A 22,907-nucleotide genomic window follows, 5' to 3' on the forward strand; every position below is an offset into this window, starting at 1 on the left:
CACCATAAGGCATTACACTGTTTACATAGGGTCCACCATGTTCAATTCATCATAACATTTGCAGGGGTCTCATCATAACATGAGACCTGTCCCTTGCTCACAGCTCAACTCCCTTCAATTCAAGATAGACAGCCATTTACTTGATTGAAAATGCCACATAGGGTATAGATCAAAGATGAATCTGATAGACCATTCATCACAAAACCTCCTATAAAACAAGCATCAATAGGAGAAATGTCCTACTCAGTGCTTTGTTTAATTATTTATTTTTAATAGCAGTTAATGTACATTTAAATATTTAAAAACTAGGTCGCACAAAGTGGCGCTCTGGTCGCTTACATTTCATGAGCGTTGTTAGGTCAGGTTTCACCTGACAAAAACAACATTTGGTCTGCAATAGCCAGTGCCGTCTCTACAGGGCGGGCATTGACCCACCAGATTGGATGTTGTGCCGCTCCAGTCCAGATTGGCCAGTAGTACCCTATTGGACCAATATATATTTTTTTTTACAAATGTTAAATCTATAAGTTCTCCGTGATTATTGTAAATATATACATGTTCAAATTAATTGAATAGTTAATTGAAATACAAGGTAATAGATGCATGCAGAAGACATTATAATGCTCAACATATTTGTATTTACTATTTATTTAAGCATCACTTCACTCAAATAGACTATTTGTTATACATAGGGGGGGGGGGGGTTGAAAAATTAAGTGGCCGCAATAGCTATAAGAGACTGCAAAAATAAGATGCAAGCATTAGCCTAAAAAAACTGCGCCCCCTGTTGGTACCCTAAACATACGGACAGACATCAGACATACGGTCGGACATTGCTGGGTTTAGTGGGTTGCAGGTTGCACCACTCAAAAACGTATGCCGTTTATTCAGCCTCTTCAGTCATTTTGACAGCTTTCAAGCTGCGCGGTAGCCTATTCAATATATTTTTTTCATGATTCAGTTGCGTAAAACAGGTTGCTTCCCCAAATCCCCTACCATATTCGTTATCTGGTTCTGGCAAGCATAACATGTCGTACACGTGCAGCATGACACGTCGAATCCTACTCAGAACTTGTCACTTACTTAAATCATTCGTAGCCTACCTGTCTAGGCTAGACCCGACCCGGGTGGGCGCACTTTAAACTAATTAGCCTATAGAATGGTTGCAAATAGCTTGCAGCCGTGCACAAAAGCTTAATTTGCTGCTATGAGACCGAGTGAACTTAACACAATATGCTTCCAAAATGACTCAAAATAAGCGCCGGGAAAAGGGCAATAAAGGCGCGGAGTCAATATTTAGCACAAAATCCACTTCCCTCCATAAATGCACACTGTACGACGGTCGTCGTGCCATATAATCCCAAACACACAAAGGCTATTCGACAAGTCATCCCGTGAATGAATATTATTTGAAATTTCATCCAACAAACATAATTAACGAGTTAATGGCTTAAACAAGAGTTGTGAATCATCCAACGAGTGTCCCTTGCCAAAATATCACGTTGGTTTTGCGCACCCTTTGTTTTTAGAGAATGGAGTGGGGGCAGTTAGAGCAGTGTTTGTGCGAAAACAGTCTAGCAATAATATACCGTATTTATTTAGAGGTCCGTTGCAAACATTAGGCTACAACATATCCTACAAATAGCTGCGATAACTCGCCATGGGGATAACGATAACCTATAAGAGCTGCAAGAAGAAAAATGTTGACTAAATCTTTTGAACCCCAAGCCAAAAGGTGAACTAAAAGGGAAAAAAGACCAAATCAAATTGTTATAGTACCGTTCCTTCCATTAACATCCTTAAAACAGTCTAAAAAACAACCTTACCTTGTTCTTGTGTGCCTGGGCAGATAGCCTACTGGGATTCAGGTAAGATGACACATCACTTCGGTGTAATCTTTTCGCAGACGGGGCGAAGGAAGCACAACGACTATATTCATACAAGGCATCAATGTAAAGAAAGTGAGGAGACAAAGTGGTGCAGATGAAGTGTTCATTCAGACCGACCGAATACCGACTCAGGCTAGAGGAGCGGAATCTCTCTCTGCCCCTCACTGGCGTTGACATCAGAGAAGTGTGGCTCGACCAAGGCAAGGCTGCTCCTCGCCTGCATGCATGGGACCACGGTTTTGATTTATTATGTATCAATTTACAAAGTAAAATAGGTGGTGGCATTCATTCTAATAAATCAACCTGGAATAGTTTGAATATATATATTTTTGGAAACTTCCGGCACAAGTGCGCCATGGTAACGGAAAGAACGAAAATGCGGTCATACATTTCCCCCACATGGGCATTGCGCACCAATCATTACAATGAATGAGATGACCACACACACACAAATCTCCAAAATGCAAAGACCATGGCAGGCATGGCTTTTTAATAGTTTTTTTTTTTTTAAGTTATGGAAATACCTAAACATTTACACACACAAAAATGTATAAAACATATTTTGCATTACTAGCATGGAATGGATTTCTATGCTGCACCCATCATGTTCCAAGTTAGTTGGGGAGCCAATTTGGGCCTATTAACCATCCAGATGGGTCTCTCTATGCAGTCCCTCCCCCTTTCAGAACAACGAGTGGCCCAGGAAATGAATCCCAATGCATTTTGCCCATAGGCTTTTCTTAAAGTATTTATTTAAAGACTGTTATGCCGCGGACAAAGCCAACTCGGATCGTGACAAATCACGACAATGAACACAATATTTTGGGCCGATCAAATCATTAGAAAGAAGAAAATAAAGGCAGGAGACAACACTTTGTTTTGTTTTTCTTCTTAAATTATTTGATCGGCCCAAAACATAGTGTTCATTGTCATGATTTGTCACGATCAGAGTTGGCTTTGTCCGCGGCGTAACCGTCTTTAAATAAATACTTTAAGAAAAGCCTATGGGCAAAATGCATTGGGATCCATTTCCTGGGCCACTCGTCGTTCTGAAAGGGGGTGGGACTGCGATGCTCTATTAAGGGGAAATGCTGTTTTCCCAAGATTGTGTCTTGTTAAAAAATCCAGTGAGGCTGTCAATGTGGTCCTTGCTTCAGTGGGGTCATCACTCGTGAGTCGTGACACACTTGTTGGTTGATCATGCTGGTCGCAAACTCCTTAAGGCCCTCAAAGTTGGCATACAGATACTCCTTGTACCAATACCACTCTTTGGGAGACTGATACGCACGCACGCACGCACCACGCACCACACACACACACACACACACACACACACACACACGATTATTGAGTGTGTGAGATTTAAAGACACAAAAAGTCATACAACTTAAATGACAAAGTTAAAACTTGCATCACTGCAACTACAGGAAAATATGTTAGAAAAGGTGAAAATGATACCATACCTTTATGGAATTGAGGTCTATGTCTCTGCTCTCTGGCCAGCACTGATAAAGAAACATAAATATTCATGGTCAGCCCTCTCCAGTAAAAATCTCAGCAGAACATTGCTGGTTGCTGCAGTCTAACCAAAAAAAGGTATGTGTATTATTAAACATGATAAGAACTCAAGTCTCATCCAGCTCCCATGCATGAATAATAAAAAGTGCTTCTTTATTAATGGTTCTTCAATGAAAGGGTTTATTACCCAAGCTGGAGGGAGTGGCTTTCAAGGAAAACATATTTTTGCGATACACTGCTGTGACCCCAATTTGGTTAACCGGTCTCTTGACTGCAACGCACCAGACAGGATCATTATGCAAATTCTTTCACGCGTGATGTGACAAACATAAACCAAAGCATCCAACCTGGCGATGAAAGTTGATGGCGTAAATCAAGAATGCAGGATGGTGGCTTAGGTCAAAATCGGGCACTTTGCCTATGGACAGCTGTTCTTGTGATATCGGCAAGTCCATGCCCGTCTTAAACTGCTTGATGTTCCACAGGCAGTTGAACATGCATAGGGCATAGTAGTTGAACTCCTGCCACGTCTGACGGCTGACATGAACGTCCTGTTTAAAAAAAAAAAAAAGGAGTGAGAAAGGGAGGAGGAAAGCAGCGTGAGGGAACAGACAGAGAAGGTTCTAATTAAACCACTCAAGTTAGTGTCTATGAATTTCACCAAGGTCAAATAATAACGCTGGAATTTACATGGCGTTTACTGGGCTCATCTTTCTTCATAAGAAGTGCTGACATTTTCAGTTGAGCGGCATCTACTTAAGCTAATATCTATCCATCAATCGTTTATTAACGGTATGTCTAGATCAGTACAAAATGAACTACCATAGGCAGTTTGGAGGGTTTTACATTTACAAACCAGTATATCTCTCACTCACACACACACAAACACTCAGTTGGTGTAGACTTTGACTACCTAGAAATGTGCTATAGATATTGGATGTATTATTAAAGCTAACTATGCCAATATAACAAGCAGCATTTTGATTAAGTGACAGAAGTCCTAATACACAGTTCTCTCCGATTAAAAAGGTTTTATACAGTTCTTTCCTATTAAAATGGTTTTATTCAGCCTTCCTTAAACTATGCATGTTTATGTAGAAATTAAGTTACACAGAAAGAAAATAAGTTATGACCTTTGTCTGTCGTTCTTGTTCCTTGGCTGCAGTCAAGTTCATCTTGTACCTGAAGAAACCAAGTGCATTTATTATCAACAAAGAGCAATACAACATATTTTCTCTGTTAGGCACATTAAACTCTAGATTTCACAGGCCTTTCCTCCACTCACTAACCATATTCAGGCACACAACATTGTCAGAACGACCATAAAATACAGTACGTTTCAGCACTAGCACATGTACTAGCACAAGCACATGTGCTTGTGCTAGTCTTGTTCTGATAAATGTCATGTAAATGTTTACAATCTATGCAAAATAGTTTTACCAAGGTTACACCATAAATACTGCTCTTATTCAGCATATATTAAAAAAAGGCAGGAGAGTGCTTAAGTGCAGTGCTTCTTGGACTCTCATCATCATAAATCATAAATGTCAGATGAGGAAGTTTGACAGCCATTTCTGATTTCAAATCCTTTTCAGCATCAAATATGCATGCATAAGTGGTATTTAACAAGCAGAGTGTTTCGTGCACAATATGGAACCAACAGGCTCTGGAATCAACATTGAACCTGTGTGTGTGGCCTGAATTGTGCATATTTCTATTGATTCGCCCAAATCAATACATGTGAGTGATTCCCGCACACATTTACAGTGATGTTATTAACATAATTATGAATATAAATGTGAATGCAGGAACAACTGGACGAAGTGTCACGTTAATTCCAGAAGGCTGTGGCCCTGGCTAGATCATCGTTATGAGAGTATGACGAGCAGTTTTCAGTGTGAAATTTAAAGTGTTGAAATTAACATATTTTAACCCATTGATGCCTCAGGACGAATCTGGGAACGCCTTCTAGGGCCTGACCTAAGGTTTCTGAAAACCTTCTAATTCTGATGAATTATTTTTTTAAATAGTTATGTTGCTACATGTATAGCAATAGCTGATGAGACACAGAGAGCGGCATCAAGGGTAGAACAACGTATACATTGCACCAGGCATCAATGGGTTAAAGGGGAACCGCTCCGGAAAACCACCAGACCCAGAAAGCACTGGTGCAAAAACAATGATGACAATAACATTGTTAAAACCCTGGTTCCTGAAGCCTGATTTATACTTTGTTGCAACAGAGCATAAAATCAGACAGATAACAATGAAAGTAAATGGCACAAATTAAAGTAACAGTGCCAATGCTCTGGATCCTAAGCAGATGACAGCAATGTTACCGATGGTGAAGAATCAGCCAAAAGACAAGATTTAGCCTAACTGGGTGTCTGGGTCACAATTATATCCATGGCAAGTGAGCAAAGACTGATGATCTCATGTGAGCATTTTATTTTTGTATAACATTAGGTGAATATGAAGCAGAGTGGAGGAGACTGCAAGTAAAGTAAAGCGTGGAAAGCCACCATGAAAAAGAAAAAAGAAACGACATCAGTCTGTGTACACTTGCCATCAGGAACGTTGTAAAATATACATTAAAATATAGTTCATTAAATTCCTGATGCCAACCAAGGGAGTAAAAACTGCTGTCTTGTGAGCAGTTTGCAGGGCTTAAAGCCAAAATGATTTTTGCAATTGCACTGATATCATTAAATGACCCCTATGAAATCCTCAGGACTGAAATCCATCCCCAGGACTGAGAACTTTAAGCCCTGAGTTTGATTATCATATTTATATCTAATGTGCAGACTATATTTTCTTATGTTTCAACAAAGTTGTACATGAAGCAGAGGATAAAGAGTACAAGAATAAAGCATGAAGACAAAAGAGTGCCACCATAAGAACCACTAGGTAAAAGTAGAAAGAGGCATAGTTAGAAACCCTGAGCTGGAGTAGAGCAACGCAAAGCAATGCAATCAGAGGTAATAATAAGGCAACGTATGACCTTAAGTTAAGCTCACAAGTAATACCTCTTCTCTCACCCCAAAGTGGATGAATCCATCCCTATTTGAAGCATAAGGCGGGAATTCCCCATTAATAAAAAAAAATTGTGTGTGGGTTAATTCCCAATTTTTGCTTTTCAGGCCTGCCTACATGTGTGGTGACAGCAGGTCCTGACCTGTACATGATGTGGGCCATTCTGTCCACGCTGATGGGTTCTGTACAAAGCAGGGCTGGATAGAAAACCCCTTTTGGGGGCATTACCACCAGGGGGAGCCCATAATTCATAAAGATGTCACACACCTAGAAGAGAAGAAAATGTTCAGGATTCATGCATGTACATAAAAAGATGTTACCATAACACTGAAGCTGTTTTTATAGGCATGGTTTTACAGAATTATGTAGAAGCATCGTACTGAGTAGAGAACAATCAGTTACCATCTCATAGAAGTCCAGGGAAATGCTGAGGAGCAGGGCATGACAGTGCTCAAGCTGCAGTCCCAATGAGCTCAGGCGGCCCACAAAGTTAAGCACCTCCATCACAGAATCCTTGAATGCTGACAACGTCATGTTCCTTTGGAAGAGAGCAGAATGGATAGTCAGATTATCTGTATATTAAAGAGCTGGAGAGACAGGGAGACCCCCGTTACTGAACAAACATATAGCAATGATTACCATCAGAATATAGTGCCTTAACCTTAAAAAAAATAAAAAGTTTTGTTTTAAGCAAAACGTGAAGGTAATAGCCTGCCCTAAATGGTATTGTTGAAGAGGCTTGTGCTCAAACTACCAATGAAGTGCCAATTTTGGGAGAAATAGTTAACTATTATGTCAATAATAAAAGTATTTTCACAGCATTGCACCCACTGCCGCACTCGTTTTTCTTTCTTTAGGTGGTCTTTTTTTGGATTACCCATCTCAAGAAAGTCTTTGCAAGATGAATTTCATACCACACTGAAATGAATGCAATTCCACAGCTTCCTCAATAACCAAACAAACTGTATAAATGGTCAGTAAAAGTATAATGTTAAGTAGCTAGCATACTGTGAATCATAGTCAGGCTAAACATGCCAAACCACCAGTAGTGTCATTTAAGGAGAGCACAGCTGTGCAATGTACTCAGATTTCCACTTCTCATGCCTGAGCTGTTGTGCCACTGGCAGCCAGGGGCATGTTTGTAAATGTGAGAATGAATACAAAATCTTTTTGTGTCCTTGGTTACGGGTTCGGTATTATCAGATTACTCATACTGTTGAGCAGAGGCGAATACTTCTTATAACTGTCATGGGTGACTCCCCTCCCACCGCATCGGGGAGGAAAAAAAACATAAACACAGTGGTACGATTTCAGTTCACAACAAACACATGATTCACTTGTTTCAGCATCTTGTTGCAACATAACAGTAGTAATGAATGATCAACAGTAAAGTAAAGAATGAATGAATGTCTATTGTAGCATTAATTGTGGCGGTCGCTTATTCACGTACCACCATATTCGCATTTGAATGCCTGTTCTGTAAAAGGGGACAGGCAGCGCCCACCCCCCAGTGGCCCCCGCCCCTGTAAAGGTGTGACTACGTGACAAAACGACAGTCATGGGGGAGGGGAAGCTCAGGGGTGCATATTATATTTGTGTTCCTATTTTCTTCATGGGTGCTGTTGAGGACTGAATGCTGAGCAGCCAGGAACAATCAACCACAGCAATTAACTAGAAATGCACTCTGTCGAGGTGCCAACTTGTGCACAAGTACTGCAGAGCGCACAAGTACTGCTACTAACTAATGTCAATTACAACTGCTGTTCTAAATGCTTTAGACCCGTTATTGACCTTAAGTTATACCATACCAACCTTGAAACGTACCATAGTTGCGTCACCATCAACAGCCAATAAGGGGCCACCATTCTTTTTTATTTTTCAAATTTTTTATCCCACGTAACCCAGTTCTCTTTTCACCCAGTGCCAATTATCTAATGTAATCCTGGGCGCTACACTTCCTCTGCCAACCTGGGGGGGCAGCGGACTGACCTCATGCCTCCTTCTATGCATGAGGAGTCCAAGCTGCTTCTTTTCACCTGACAGAGGGGAATTTCCCCGCCAGGACGTAGCGCGTGGAAGGGACACGTTATTCCGACCAGTTCCTTTCCCCTCCATCAGGCGCCCCGGCTGGCCAGGGGGAGGTGGGGCCACCATTCTTACAAGAATGGTGGTCCCTTATTGGCCGGTGAACACCGACATGCATACATACCCAGCCGATTGCAGTACTTGCGCAAGTAATAAGGCATAGGTCTGAAACAACAGGTTCAATCATTTACAAAGGAATAGCTCCTCTCTGACTAAGAGATGAGACTCACTTGGGGTTATCATGACTGTGGAGGCTGATGTCCAGACTGTTGCTGTCGGCGACGGCGTACACCGAGTGCCAGGTCAACCACCTCTGAAGCATGTTTTTCAGACTGTCAATCACACCGCACTAGAGACGGACACACACACACACACACACACACACACACACACACACACACACACACAGTGATCACAGGTTAGACAGACACACAAGGAGTGATCACAGGTTACACACACTCAGAAGATGGAAATAGGCACAATGAGTATCTAATGAATTCAAAGATGGCAGCCAGCATCATCTTCTTGCCTTGCCCATTACTTGCCTTAAAAAACACTGTGGAGGTACAGAACAGCTGCATGATGGGCTCAAACAGAAGCTGCTTCATATCTGTGGCAGAGGATAGAGGATTACACAGTGTGCATGTGGCAGCATATATATATATATATACTGTATATATACAGTATATATGTCAAACGAAGCCACCGGGTGGGAACCTCATGTATGTCCAAAACAGTTTGGGATTTCAAAATAGTAAAACAAAAGAGCTGATTTACAAGGTCACAACACGTCACAGCGTTGGGAGGCGGCTTACAGTTCTCCTTTTGCTACTTTTGTGTGACACTGCAGTATGATGAAGTATAGCATTAATTTAGTCCTTAGATGCTCTATGTCTGTGAGCATGCTCAATTACTGTATATGTAAACACAAAGTCATAACTTAGTAGATATGTGATAGATACGTAGATATGTGGACATATAATAATAATAATGAATTGCATTTTTATAGAGCTTTTCCAAGTGCTCAAAGCCCTTTACAATGGTTCATTCATTCATACATTTGGAGGTGAAGCGACGAACAGTCGACGCCAGCATCCTCACTTCCCACATTCACACCAATGGTGGCAAGCTCACACCGACCAACTCATTGGAGGCAAGTGGGGTTCAGTGTCTTGCCCAAGGACACTTCGGCAGGAGCCGGGATTCGAACCGCCGCCCCAGGAATCATTGGACGACATGCTCTACCTCCTGAGCCACAGCCGCCCCAAACACTATAGAGCATACATGTGCCTGACACAGAGATAAAGAGCAACAGGTAAGAGTGGTGGAGTAGGGCAGCAACTCACGGGACATGGGAACCACAGGGTAGAAGCTCAGCAGACGCAGGATCTGTGGACGGAGGTGGGAACCATCCCAAACGCTGAGAAAACTGTTGAGAAAGATCTCTGTGCAGGAGAGACCCTCCTGGGTGAGTAAAAAGACAGGGGATGAAAAGAGACATGGGTGTGAAAGTTTCATTTTGTCTCCTGACACATAGTGTCAACATTGCCATGACTGCTGACGGAGACGGGACACGTTCATTGTTCATTTTAATTTCGCTGTACTTTTGGGGTACCCAGCCCCCCCCAAAAGAGAGAGGCAGGCAGACAGACTAGTCGCCGAATGAATGCAGCCACTAGTAGCCAGTAGTGCACTAATGCAGTTTCACAGCAAAACATTTCACAATGTGCTCTATAAAATCACAGTAGAGAGATGAACAATAAAGAAAGAGTAATAATAGCACTAATAGTGCACTAATGCAGTTGCCAGTTTTACAGCAAAATATTGGGGGTATTTTGTTTTAATTTGGGTGACCGATTTGTGGGTCGAATAAATATTCCTTTATTTCCGTTTCCTACAATTTATGTAATTATTATTTTAAACGGAAGGGAAACAAATCAAAATGTTTTAGAAAGAAAATCTTTTTTTTTTTTTAAAGAACAACATTACAACATATCGCATCACAACAAGTTGTGAGCCATTTTGAGCCCTTTGGGGTCTCAAGCTTAACTAAACGTTTGGGAACCACTGCTCACCTGGAGGAAGCTCTGCGCGCTCAGCAACCGCTCTAAAAAATGCACAGCATCTTCTGAACTGGAGGGATCTTCATCGCTACAGCATAAAACCTCTAAAAATATAGGGAAATAAAGGTTTTTAAAGGTTAAATTGTGGAGGGAAATTATATTTATATATTTAAAAAAAAACTATACAATTAAATGAAAGAAAACAGCAGTCAGTCATTGATTCTGTAAACTGCTCGACAGTGTGAGCCCCCCCCCCCCCCCCCTAAAGTGAACCCCTTCCAGTTTCTTATATATGCCAAGCACAGGTAATGTTGTCTGGGGTTCATCTCAGGGTGAGATTGCATTGGTGTTTCACTTTCTGACAGAGAATGTTACGTTATGTTTTGCAAGTCTGTCCCCAGTACTCCCTCTCTGAGCTACTACCTACCTTCAGCAAGGGCATTTCCTACCCAGGCGTTGAGGCGTAAGTAGGCTGAATCATCCTGTACGCAATCCAGGTAATGCAGCGCCAGATGGGAGCCCAGTAGAGAGCCCATCTGAGCTGGCAGCTGACGGAAGGAAGAAACGCGCATGTAGTATAAACAAACACCATGAATGCTGTTAAAAAGCTAGCCAGTACAGTCGACGCAGAGCATCCACAAAGATCACATTTTTTAAAACTCTCGCTCTGGAGCTCACATAGATAAACACACATACGGAACATGCACAGGCCAGAGCACAAAGCTTTTCCATGTTTTACTGTTTTTTTCCCACCTTGATGTATATTTGTATCTCTATATACCGGTACTATGTTTTTTATCTTTGACGATTTTGTGCACTTTTATTTGTGTTTATGTTATGTAAAAACTCTGTTGTTTTTAAATGTGCTCCATAAATAAAGTTGGATTGGATAGGATTGGATAACAGGATGTTGGCCCGTTTTGGTCCCTCCTCTTCCAGTTGCACAGTCTTTCCTAACTCGACACATTGTAATAGGAGCTGTCGACAGATTCTGCTGCGGAGCTCTAGTCTGAATCTGTCATGAGAGAATACATTTGCTTATGTATGACAAGCTGTCTCGCATTGGGGATATTGTACATTGTATAGTATTTTTTGTGTATGTCAGACACACAGTCCTCTCAATAATAGTGTGCAGCAGAAGCATCATTCATCTAAAATGGGAGCAACATGTGCTTTTATTGACAGGAACAAGGGTGCAGGATGACAGAACAATGATTGGAGGAATCATTGTTCTGTCATCCTGCACCCTTGTTCCTGTCATGTCGTGGCTGCACAATTCCAGGTGGATGATCAACCGTGCACAGCCCACCCATTAGTCTCCCATCCCATTAGACAAACCTTTCTCATCGGCCATGGAAACGGCCAAATGGTGGCGAGTTAATAATAATACAGCACAAGGCACAAACGTCATACCGCTTGAGAAGATTAATTTATCGGGTTGATGCATCTGCTGAGTAAACACACATTTATGTGGAGACCTTTTATCATGTGGTTCACTTCATAATATTATCAGCGGGTTAATGGCCATTTGTATATTCTCTACTTACGGCAGATCATAAACAAAGTCTGTAAACTGAGCAATGGCACATTTACAGAACAAACTAGAAAAAGTGCCCCTCTGGGCACAGGTCTCCACCAGGGCAGGTCAGGTTGTGGCCTCCTGGTGGCGCTATAATAAGCCAATGTGAGAAAGGGTGCCATTTCTTCTTAAGCCTTGGATGGCAATTGGATGATTGTTCCAAAAATGTGTTTTGCAAATTCCACCTGTTGGTGGCGCTATAACAGGCCAATGTGAAAAGGGTGGGATATATGTATTATATATATTTTTTTGTTCAAAACGGGCCAATCCTGCAAACTTTGAAAGCCAATGTTAGCCAATCAGGATGGAATATAAAATATCGGACTGATCTGTCTTGAACACATGACTATAGAGATACTGTGTAACAATTTGTGGGATTTTTGAATATGGACGAGTAATATCAAAAAACATGTTTTACAAAAATTGGCCTCCTGGCACTATAACGGGTCGTTCTGGAAAATTTGGGGGGTTCATCGTTGGCATCCAGGAAGTGTGTGTGCAAAGTTTGGCATCGACCGGGTTAACTGTGCCGGAGATTAGCTGTAAACAGACGGACAGACACCCACACGGACAGACACACACACACGGACAGACACACACACGGACGGACGTAGTGCAAATCATACTCTCTCCCCATGCCTTCGGCCTGGTAGAGACAACAAGCTAAGCATAATGGGGCAGGTTTAGTGTTGACTCTAATAAACAAATAAGCCTCCCAGGCCACCTAGTAGTTTGTGTGGCAGAAGATTGTTGATGGGTCTGCTATTTACTAGTATTTAGCATTGACTGCAAGTAGCACAGTGCCCCCATGTGGCCACGGTGAGCCACCACAACTACAATTGACAGGGGTCATGCCTTCTAATGGACTGGGAGGGCTCAGGGCTGTCATATTAATGCTTTATCCTGATGCCTAAATTTCCATCCACCATCTGGCCTAATTCCAGACATCTCAAAGATATTGCACTAACTTAGAAACTGGGGAGGGGGTCTGGAGGTGGATAGAGGGGAAAGGTATCGCACGCAAAAGGCAAGAGAGAATGAGATGCAGCAACTGAGAAAGTATCATAGGCAATAAGCATGGAGAAAATGAGAGTGAGGAACTGAGAAACAGAAAAGAGAGAGAACTTACTTCAATGTTGCCCAAATTATTCAGTAGTTCAGAGAAGGACTGTATCTGTATCATAGGGACAAACTTCCTGTAGAAGGGATCGTTCTGTGTCTCCATCTGAGCTGCGGCACATAGCACAGGCAACTCCAGGTGTGCTCGATGTTTCTGATAGAAAAACAGCACCGTTAAAGGCTAGGAACTCTGTACAGTTTTGAATACCCACCCTCGGTTCTTCCAGTCAAAACAGAAAAACAATCTGGCCTCCATACCCTTTTCCTAGATATGGTCTTCTTGGCTGTCACCCCAGAGGGCAAGCAGACAGAGGCGACTGTACAGGCATTGCTCTTCTGGACAGCGGCCAGTGACGTTTTCCAAGCAGAATTGTAGTTCCTAAAATGAGCCTGAAGGACCAAGCAGGAATAGATTCAAAGATGGTCCAAAGATAATGATTTAAATGTCATAAAAAAGAAGAGTGGAAAAATAACATTGTAATGCAGTCAATGTACAAACCTTCATTTTTGACGAAATGGAGCATGGCACTAGCTCAGGGCAAAACATTTTGTAGAGCGCTAGAAGGTGTAAGAGTACTGGCTGCTGACCCTGAGGAAAAAGTGTAGAATATACTAGAATATGTAAAAGCTGCTACACATTCCTGCATGTAACTGCCAGTGTGATTGATGTCTGTAATAATTACATAATTGCATGGCAGGATAAAACTACTTACTAACATACATTATATCAAACCAGTATGGCAATATACAATTTTTACTGTACTTTAAATTACCACCGAATTAATGCCAGCACTGATTAAAAGGAGTAATGGGCTACGTTTGATAGATATGGCTGCAAGCAGAACACACTGCATGCAGCGCATATACTGCATTTACTTGGATGCTGAAGATAAGAGCTGAAAATTACATCCGATTATGAAAAGTCAATATGATGACAAGATGCTTACCATTTTAGTCTGTAGCTCCAATAACTTCCTTACTCTGTAGAGCCGCACTATGTTCAGGACAAGAATAAAGAAAATAAAACGTGAATTACGGTATCTTAGTTTACAAAATTGCTGTGGGGAGATGAGATAAACAAAACAGGGCAGACTTACCACATTCTTTTCTCGTCAAAAGGCAGAGCAGGTGACAGACATAAGGCCACTGTGAAAAAAACAGCACACCTTTATATTAATTAGTCCACCTTTTAGTATCTGAAAAGGTTGCATTTGGAAGGCAGTCATAGTCAATGCTTGCTGTCGGCCATTCCGGCCTCCTGGTTGGTTAATAAGTTGAACAACATGCATCAATGGCCTAGCATTCCAGTCAGTGCCATTGACAGTGTCTGTATGCCTATGCCTTGCATATGGCGCGCACACACACACACAGTACATGTAAAGCTGGATAGGTTCCCCAATCTGATTTTCAAACCATGCAAAACTAAATTGTATTATTAAACATTAACTGTACACTAGGGATGCACGATAGATTTTTTGAAACCGATATCGATAACTTCCTGCTTCTCAAAAAGCAGTTACACTAAAGCAGTTTTTAAACGAATAAAAAAAACTGTTGATTTAGCCATTTTTGTATTAGGAAGAAGAGCTGGACTGGATCTTCAAACAGTAAAACCAACACAAAGTTGAGATTTGCCGTACAGAATTGACATTGACATGATTTTTTGTTTGTTTATATGCTACAGGTGACTTTGAGAGCTGTTTTACTGGGCAACATAAGTCAATGAGACCATTTTGTCCTATATCAATTCTTAGTCAACGGAGCAAGATCTTGCCAAGATTTGTTGTTACAGTAGTTACAGTACATCATGGCATGGTAACTACACAACGAAAACTTTTTCAAAAGTGTCTTTGTGCTTTAATACATTTTAGTCATTTCATACTCCAGAATCTTAATTCACATACCAGATCTGAATCCGTCACCAAGCTGAACAGGAAGCCGTACATAGATCGAAGATGATCCTTAGAATCAACCATGTCATACATGGTCAGCACCCATTTCAAGAAAATAACCTGGAAACCACAAGCATAAACAGTTTACGACAGATACACACAGATACGGCTTGTGTGTAAAGAAATATATAGAGGTTTCCAGTTTCCACCCACCTTTTATGCAAATTCTATATAATAAAGGATGATGGATTTTCTAATAACCTATGCATTGAAGAGGAACTACGAAACATTGACACAAACATGTGGCAGGATGAAACTCAAAGATCTCTGGTTTTTGTCCAAGTAATTAAGGGGCCAAGCCTGAAGGGCCTATGGTTCTTTCAGTCAATGCTTGTATTTGACCGTTTTATTTCTTCTTCTTCTGCCAAAAAATGCAGTTCTGGCATAACCGTGGCCCGTGCAGTTGGTTTTCTTGGAAACATACAGTATATGGTAGAGGCCAGGGCTATGTCAAACAGTGAGGACGCGAAGCCCACAGGCCACAACCAAAGGCAAGCACGCTAGCAGATGTTTGATCAAAATAAACTTATTGTACTGTAGAAATGTCTCTTTTCCCTTCATCTGTATCCATTTTAGTATAATAGTATTAGTTTACTATAATTAGATTAATACACGATAATCAACACAAACACTTTATTTATAACACACCCAAATCAAATCATATTACGGCAAATTGAATCATGCGTGTTCACTCAATTATTCAATCAAAGCAAACCGCATAAAAAATATTAGTTTGCCTGTTCTACAAACATAACATAGCACAATGTACTAAAAAGATGGCTGTGTTGAAACCATTGTTAAGTTTTCACTGTCAGTGGATCAACACCAGCCGATAACATGGCCTAAATCATCACTGTGTTTTGTCATGTCTAGAGTCGCAACACAACCATCTATTATGATATTTTACAGCACCAAACATTGACAAGCTTTATGTTGATGCTGATCTTCCTTTTCCAGCAGCATGTGTTGAGACTCTGGACATGACAAAACAAAGTAATGATTTAGGGCAGGCCATGTTATCGGCTATGGTGTCGATCCACTGTCAATGAAAACTTAATGGTTTCAACACATTTAGAGTATTTTAGAGTACATTGTGCTTCATTATGACGGCACATTATGACCTACATTTTTGAGGGGCGCTGACGGCACATTTTTGAGGGGCTAGCGCCCCTCAAAAATGCATTATATTTGCAGGCTGCTAGCCCCTCCTATGCTTAGCTTTGTGTGTGCGTGTGTAGACTGTGTACCCCATAGCAATGATTTGATGGGCTGAGGGCTTAAAAAGTGAAGATAAAAAGTGAGGACAGAAAAGTGAGGACGCAAAAAGAGATTGGCCGGAATGTGATGATGTAGATGTATGATGATAAGAGTGCCCCTCACTTCACAGTTCACACGAGTGTGAATTTTTATTGTGGCATCCATTGATGGACAATTGTTTTCATTATGACCACGGGTATGGTCTAAAAGTGTGAACATTTTATTGCACTTAACATTAATAGAATCAAAAAACAATTGCCAATTTTTTTACCTGTGTAGAAATTGGTATTTTCCCAACAAATATCCAAACCACGGCACGACAAACAGCATCCTGTGGCACCACAGTGGCAGGGATGAGACACTTCAGCACACGTACCAATAAACTTGAACGGGAACCTACACAGGGCACACCACAGATAACGATAAAGATACCTCCTGCAAGAACACATATTACTAATATGTACACACCATTCAAGAAATTTGTGTATACAGTACTACTTGGGAATTGGGATGGGACGATAGTAATTATAGTTTATCATGATTAATAACGCTCACAATAATCATATTGTGGATATTTAAATTGTGGTTAACAAAAGAGGCATTTTTTTAACCCTTCAATTTTGTTAACTAATTTATTTTAGTCCCATCCCTAGTATACAGACAATTTGACCTCCCACTTTGCTGTAGCTCCGGTGCCAAATTAATACAGAATCAGAATACAGAATGAAGCTGTGTAAAATATGGCACCAGCTGTGAGAAAACCCCATTTAAAAACAACAACTATTAAACACAGAAGAGCAGCATACCGATGCGGGAGCTCATGGTCAACTCCAGCATGACTGAGATTGCCTCCGGGGGGAGTCCTTTACTATATGCCACACTCTCCACCAGGGCCAGGTTATTTTCCAGTACATGATTTCCGTTGACTACAGTACCTGCTTCAACTATGGGGGAGCAAAGGGAAACACATTACGTCACATAGGTCATTTGACATTTGGTTGAGGTGTGAGTTAACAACAAACATGTTGGGCAACAAAATGAGTTTCAGAAATTGGAACATTACTTGCACCAAACATCTTTGACAATGCTGGGCACCCTCTAGCCCTACAAGCAGAACCCAATGCTACTGAAGTTTCTGACATTTTTGACGACCCAGATAGCATGGGGTCCTGTTCCATCTCTACCCTGCCACCTGGTACGCGGACATAAATAAAACATAAACACCGTGAATACGGCCCGTCTGCGCTCTTTTAGGACTTTTTTTCGTGTGAGGGCTTGTGAAGTATAAGTACCTATACATACCGCTGCGAATATCTCCTGTGGCGCAGAAGCCGTTAAGTATTTTGTTTGACCGATTTGGTTGCTTTGATTCTTCTTTTCCTTCCTTGTTTATTGACACCTCATTGTACCGCCTATCTGGCTAGCTAGTGGCGCTATAGCTATGACAGAGCAGATCAGAGGCAGGAACGTAGCCAGCACAAGCCAACCGCACATCGGGAGGCGGTACAATGAACGGTAAATAAACAAGAAGAATCCAAGCTTCCAAATCAGTCAAACATAATTAAAAATACTTAACGGCTTCCACGCCACAGGAGATATTCGCAGCGGTATGTATAGGTAGTAGGTACTTATAGTTCACGAATTCAGAATAACTCAAGCTAAAAGAGGCCGTCAAACGCCGCAGATACGATGTTACTGAGCATATTTATGTCGCGTTCCAAAATTCCCATACGAAAATATAGATACGTACAGGGACCCTACATAAAGTGACATCAAAATTTCAGAAAAGGTTTATGGAGGGTTCCGAGAGGGGCTAGGCACCCTCTATACTGGAAATTACATCTACTTTTTACAGTAGATGTACATCTAATTTTCTGAAAACAATCTTCTTTTATCTGACAGTCTAAGGTTGATTGTAATCGTCAGGTATAAAGCCAAACACACGTGCGGGTACCCAGCTTACCGTTTTTTGTTTCGTTTTTTTAGCCAGCTGGACTAATGGAACATCCTACTCAACACTCTAGTCCATACTAGCCTTTACTGCGCTTTCTGCCGTTGCGGCATTAGAGCCATGGAACAGAGCATACTCATAGTAAGCTATACAAACTGTTGGTAGAAACAAGTTGTCAACTTGGTTAAGCTATATCACAATATTTATAAATACGTGCATGTTTATAAAGCATGCATGTATACGGTAGACCCCTTAGTAATAGTTATAAAGCAACCATCGTGTCCCAACTCACAATTTGAGAAGTAGTTAATCGCCACAACAAATGGATCGTCCGCCTCTTTCTTTCTTCTCTCCCTTTCTGCGATTCGAAGACTTCGATTCGATGTTTGACTGGAGATAGATTCATTTCTGCTGCTTGAAGTTGAATGTGAGTCCAAATCGTCCATAGCTAAAGCTTACGAGTAGCCTAACTATCGTAAACTACTATTCCATTCAACGATTCATTTCAAAACAATGCTTGGCAGGAACTGGGAGTTGTTTTGAACCGCGCAACCGTTTGCTCCAGTCCGCGCATGCGTAGTGTACTCCATTCGACAATGAAAGAATCTTGCTGGTTATTGTAGTCCATTATTTAACCAACCAAGTACAAACCTTTTACAGTCTATGGCACAATTACACAAACCAATTAAACATCATCATCTTGAATCTGATTGATTGATTTATTGATTGTACTGTATATGTATGTATGTATGTATGTATCCTATGTATTGGATTAAAATGGGTGAGGTTTAAAAAAGGCAAAAGCATGCTCTATTGCACTGTCCTAGAAATGGGTCCTTAAAAACTGCTTAAACATTCTGAGATTTGTATTCGGTTTATTGGCCACCAGATGGCATACCTTGTAAAGTCCAAGATTGTATATACATGTATGTATGTATGTATGCATGTATGTATGTATTTGGTTAAAATGGGTAGGGTTTAAAAAAAGGCAAAAGCATGCTGTATGTATAGTATGTATGTATGTATGTATGTATGTATGTATGTATGTATGTATGTATGTATGTATGTATGTATTTGGTTAAAATGGGTAGGGTTTAAAAAAAAGGCAAAAGCATGCTGTATGTATGTATGTGCCTCTGGGGGGGCCTGTCTCTTACTCTGGGGGGGGGGGTGGCTTACTCCCTGGGGTACTGGAAGATATACCTCGTAAACAGAAGAACAAAAGACTCGTGCCCGGAAGCCCTGGCTTCCTGGCCAGTCTGCTCGGTCCAGGGACTAATGTTGCATGGTGTGTTTGCTTACACTATTTGGGGGGTTTGTCAACGTTTATTATTTTTATTCTAACAATATTCTATAACATTTTTATGTACATAAATTGTACTCTACTAGGCTGCAGTAAGGCACAGTACAATGCAGTGCAGCCAGTGAGCAGTCCACATGCACTGCACTTGCCTAGTAGTCTGTGGCACAGTGCCAGGCAAGTTGTGTTGTTTCTTCAGTACAACCTGGTGTCTGGTACTCCTTTCCCAACCCCAGAGAAATGCTACAGAATGACCTTTTTCTCTCTCTCTATCTTTGTCATTAGGACAACTACATACACATATGTTTTTTTATTTGCTACCCTTAGCTGTATTTATTTTTCTCTATACATGTCCAGCATCCTGTGTGTCTTTACAAGTTGATTGACAACTGAATTTCCCCCAAGGGACACACACACACGGAAACACACACACCCACCCACCCCCACACCCACCCCCACCGCCACACACACACGACAATGAATGAATGTAAGGCTTTATTCATTGACAGCAAAATTGTAAAATCCAATACCTTTAACAAGTAAATATAACTTTTGGGCTAGTAGAGGACACCTGAGGCACAGCACCGGTTGTCCTTTCAGCTCTATAACCTCAATGTAGTAATTCTAATTGAAATGATCTAGGCATTTTAAGGAAAAGTATTCACTGATTTGGGGGGGGGGGGGGGGGGGGGCTCTAAAATGTAAGGAAATTTGAGGGAAAGCCTCATTTCATGGCCCTGAAAAAAGACATATCAGTGGTTCATCAATATATTTGAACTGTAGAAGTAGTCCTAAAGGTTATCAGCAGTGCTCGTTTAGTTGTAATTCATAATTCATGCTTGAACAACTGTAAAACAATGTACTTCTTCATTATATATTCTACAACATAAAAAAAATCTTAAAAAAAGAGCAGTCTACAAATTCATGTAAAACAGCATTCTCAAATCAACTTGTAGCCGAAACACTGAAACAGATTTCATTTTGTGAACATAAGAAACACATTTTTAATACATTGTAATTGTGAAATAAATAGGGACAAAAAGAGGAAAAATGGAGGGATGGACTTGAGCATCCAGTGTGTGACAATGAACCGAGCTCATTACAGTTTCCAGGGATGACTGTCCACAGGTACGTATTGAATGTACCGGACCAGACTCAGAGTTATCAATATTACGATCAGAGTGCAGAGTAGTGGGTGAGAGTAATATGTAAAAACCAGTCAGCCAACAGGGGACGGCACAAACGGATGTGAATGAGTTGCGCCATTCTTGGTGGTGACCGTTTCCCTTCAGAATCAGTATTGCTACAATCCAAAGAAACACCCAGTGTTCCCTTTCGCTGTAGCCCGGTCCAAAGTGGAATGTGCTCAGGACTGCTTGACCTTGTTTTTTTCCTGATCATTAACGTGCTGCTCTTCCCTGCTCTCCTCCCTCTCTGGTCGGTCATCACCCTGGCGTGCGATGAGGAGTCGGCAGGTAAGCAGAATACCAAACACTAGAGCATGAGCATATCGTTTCAGGGGATCTCCCACTAGCTGGTGGAAGAAGAGGACCGCGAGCATGACCAACAGCAACAGGAAGTTAGCCACGTCTTTGGGTCTGCCCGGCACCAGGGTAAGAACCACACCACAGCCCACCTCTAATGAGCCAATGATCTTACGAAGCAGCACAGAGGTTATGCCAATCTTTTTCAGGCCTGGCAAAGCCTTGGCGTAGCTCTTGTATGCCCTTTTCTGGAAAACAGAACACAAGAATGTTTCAATTAATTATAGAACATATATTTCAGTTGATAGGACAAAAGCTGTAAAAGTTAAGTAGTGTTTCTCCATCAAAGTGCGTGCGCACACACACACGCGCGCGAGAGCTATTCAACATCAGCACCAGCAGGTGCACCACAGAATTTGCTCGAATCTCTGGCTCCAGTGCGTCGCCATTGCACATGTAGCAGGCTTTTTGAGGATATTTATATTACTACTATTCGGTTATTGTCTTGCGGTTAGAATGTTGTTTTCTGCACCTTTTTTAAATAAAACTGTTGATTGGGCGATTCTAAATCGATATCAGTTAGCTACAAGATTAACAAGGAATTAATGTATAGACTAAGGTATCACTCATTGGGCTATTGATTTGACTTGGATGTGTAATTGCTTTTTCTTTCAATACAGTAGCTAACGTTGTTATCCAAAGCCAACTATCAACACAATGGTCTGTTAAGATTTATAGGCTAATTGGGAATAATTTGTAAGCTAACTGTAGGCTAGCAGGTTCAATCGGCATGCCTCAGAATTTTAAGACGAGGCGCCTGATCGCTCACCTCGCCTCACTAAAATATGTTATTTATAACTATTTGTACGGAATGGAATTGTCTTCCTATATTTTGCGAATTTGGGTCAGCATCGCCGCATATTATTGGAGCGTGAGTGAGTGAGAGCCTACCGCGCGTCTGCAGCATCCAATGCAGAACAATGGCCTTATTTCCTTATGCATCTACAGTTTGACGGCACCATTTACTCACCATTTCACTGTACGCATCCTTGCTTAGTCTTGGGGTGAGCTTAATGGTTCCCATGAAGACGAAGAACAGACCCAGAGCAAACGAAAGGGCTACAATAGTTATTGTCCTTGGCGAGGCCATGTTTCGTGTCCCAACGCCACCGTCGTGTAGCAGCTGTATGTATCCAATCCACTGAATCATGCACTGCCACCGTGAAGATGCGTAAATAAGGGGGACGGGCTTCTGGATGAGCGACGAAAATGGCGATGTAGGGGGTCCGAATCATGTCCGAATACTAGATGCGACGCGTGTTCCCCCGTGTCCCTATTATCCCATCTTCTATTATTATTCCATCCTTTACAGTCAGACTATAATTGTTGAAACTGAATAAGTTCAAAACCACTTGAGGCAACAACAAAACAAAAAATGAATACAAATGATTCGTGACTATAATAGTGAATACAATAAAAAATAAATAAGAATGATAAACAATGCTCATTTTATTAGACCTGTAAAAACACAAAACAGTGACAGAAGAATATTGATTGTATAGCCTATAATTCCATACACACATAATGTTTAATACATTTCTGGAAAACTCATTGCTTGGACATTTTTGGACAGTTTATAAAAAACAGTTTATACACATAAAAAAAACATGCTTCCCT

At 41.2% G+C, this 22,907-nt stretch overlaps 3 protein-coding genes across 5 annotated transcripts in view; all 3 read right to left on the reverse strand.

The window, feature by feature from the left end:
* Positions 1-2,001, reverse strand: part of drp2 (dystrophin related protein 2) — a 200,136-nt gene extending 198,135 nt beyond the window's left edge. For all 3 annotated transcript variants that reach the window (XM_083785282.1, XM_083785283.1, XM_083785280.1), the window contains exon 1: positions 1,827-2,001. The gene's annotated coding sequence lies outside the window, so the exon portion shown is untranslated. The remainder of the gene's footprint in view (positions 1-1,826) is intronic.
* Positions 2,002-2,804: 803 nt separating this feature from the next.
* cenpi (centromere protein I) lies at positions 2,805-18,945 on the reverse strand. Its single transcript, XM_083785402.1, has 20 exons — positions 18,739-18,945; positions 17,302-17,439; positions 16,767-16,891; positions 15,191-15,298; positions 14,384-14,432; positions 14,234-14,280; positions 13,786-13,875; positions 13,545-13,676; positions 13,297-13,440; positions 11,016-11,136; positions 10,601-10,692; positions 9,872-9,989; positions 9,071-9,135; positions 8,756-8,874; positions 6,843-6,978; positions 6,583-6,707; positions 4,541-4,589; positions 3,755-3,958; positions 3,353-3,394; positions 2,805-3,166 (listed from the first exon to the last, which is right to left on the reverse strand). The coding sequence occupies exons 1-20, from the start codon at positions 18,890-18,892 to the stop codon at positions 3,026-3,028; spliced, it is 2,199 nt and encodes a 732-aa protein (XP_083641528.1). The 5' UTR covers positions 18,893-18,945; the 3' UTR covers positions 2,805-3,025.
* A 1,367-nt stretch (positions 18,946-20,312) lies between these two features.
* On the reverse strand, positions 20,313-22,396 carry tmem35 (transmembrane protein 35). The gene is made up of 2 exons (XM_083785370.1): positions 22,261-22,396; positions 20,313-21,478 (listed from the first exon to the last, which is right to left on the reverse strand). The coding sequence occupies exons 1-2, from the start codon at positions 22,378-22,380 to the stop codon at positions 21,113-21,115; spliced, it is 486 nt and encodes a 161-aa protein (XP_083641496.1). The 5' UTR covers positions 22,381-22,396; the 3' UTR covers positions 20,313-21,112.
* Positions 22,397-22,907: the final 511 nt, after the last annotated feature.

This window comes from Protomyctophum parallelum (genome assembly GCF_964188405.1).
Source record: "Protomyctophum parallelum genome assembly, chromosome: 16".
Taxonomy (NCBI): Eukaryota; Metazoa; Chordata; class Actinopteri; order Myctophiformes; family Myctophidae; genus Protomyctophum; species Protomyctophum parallelum.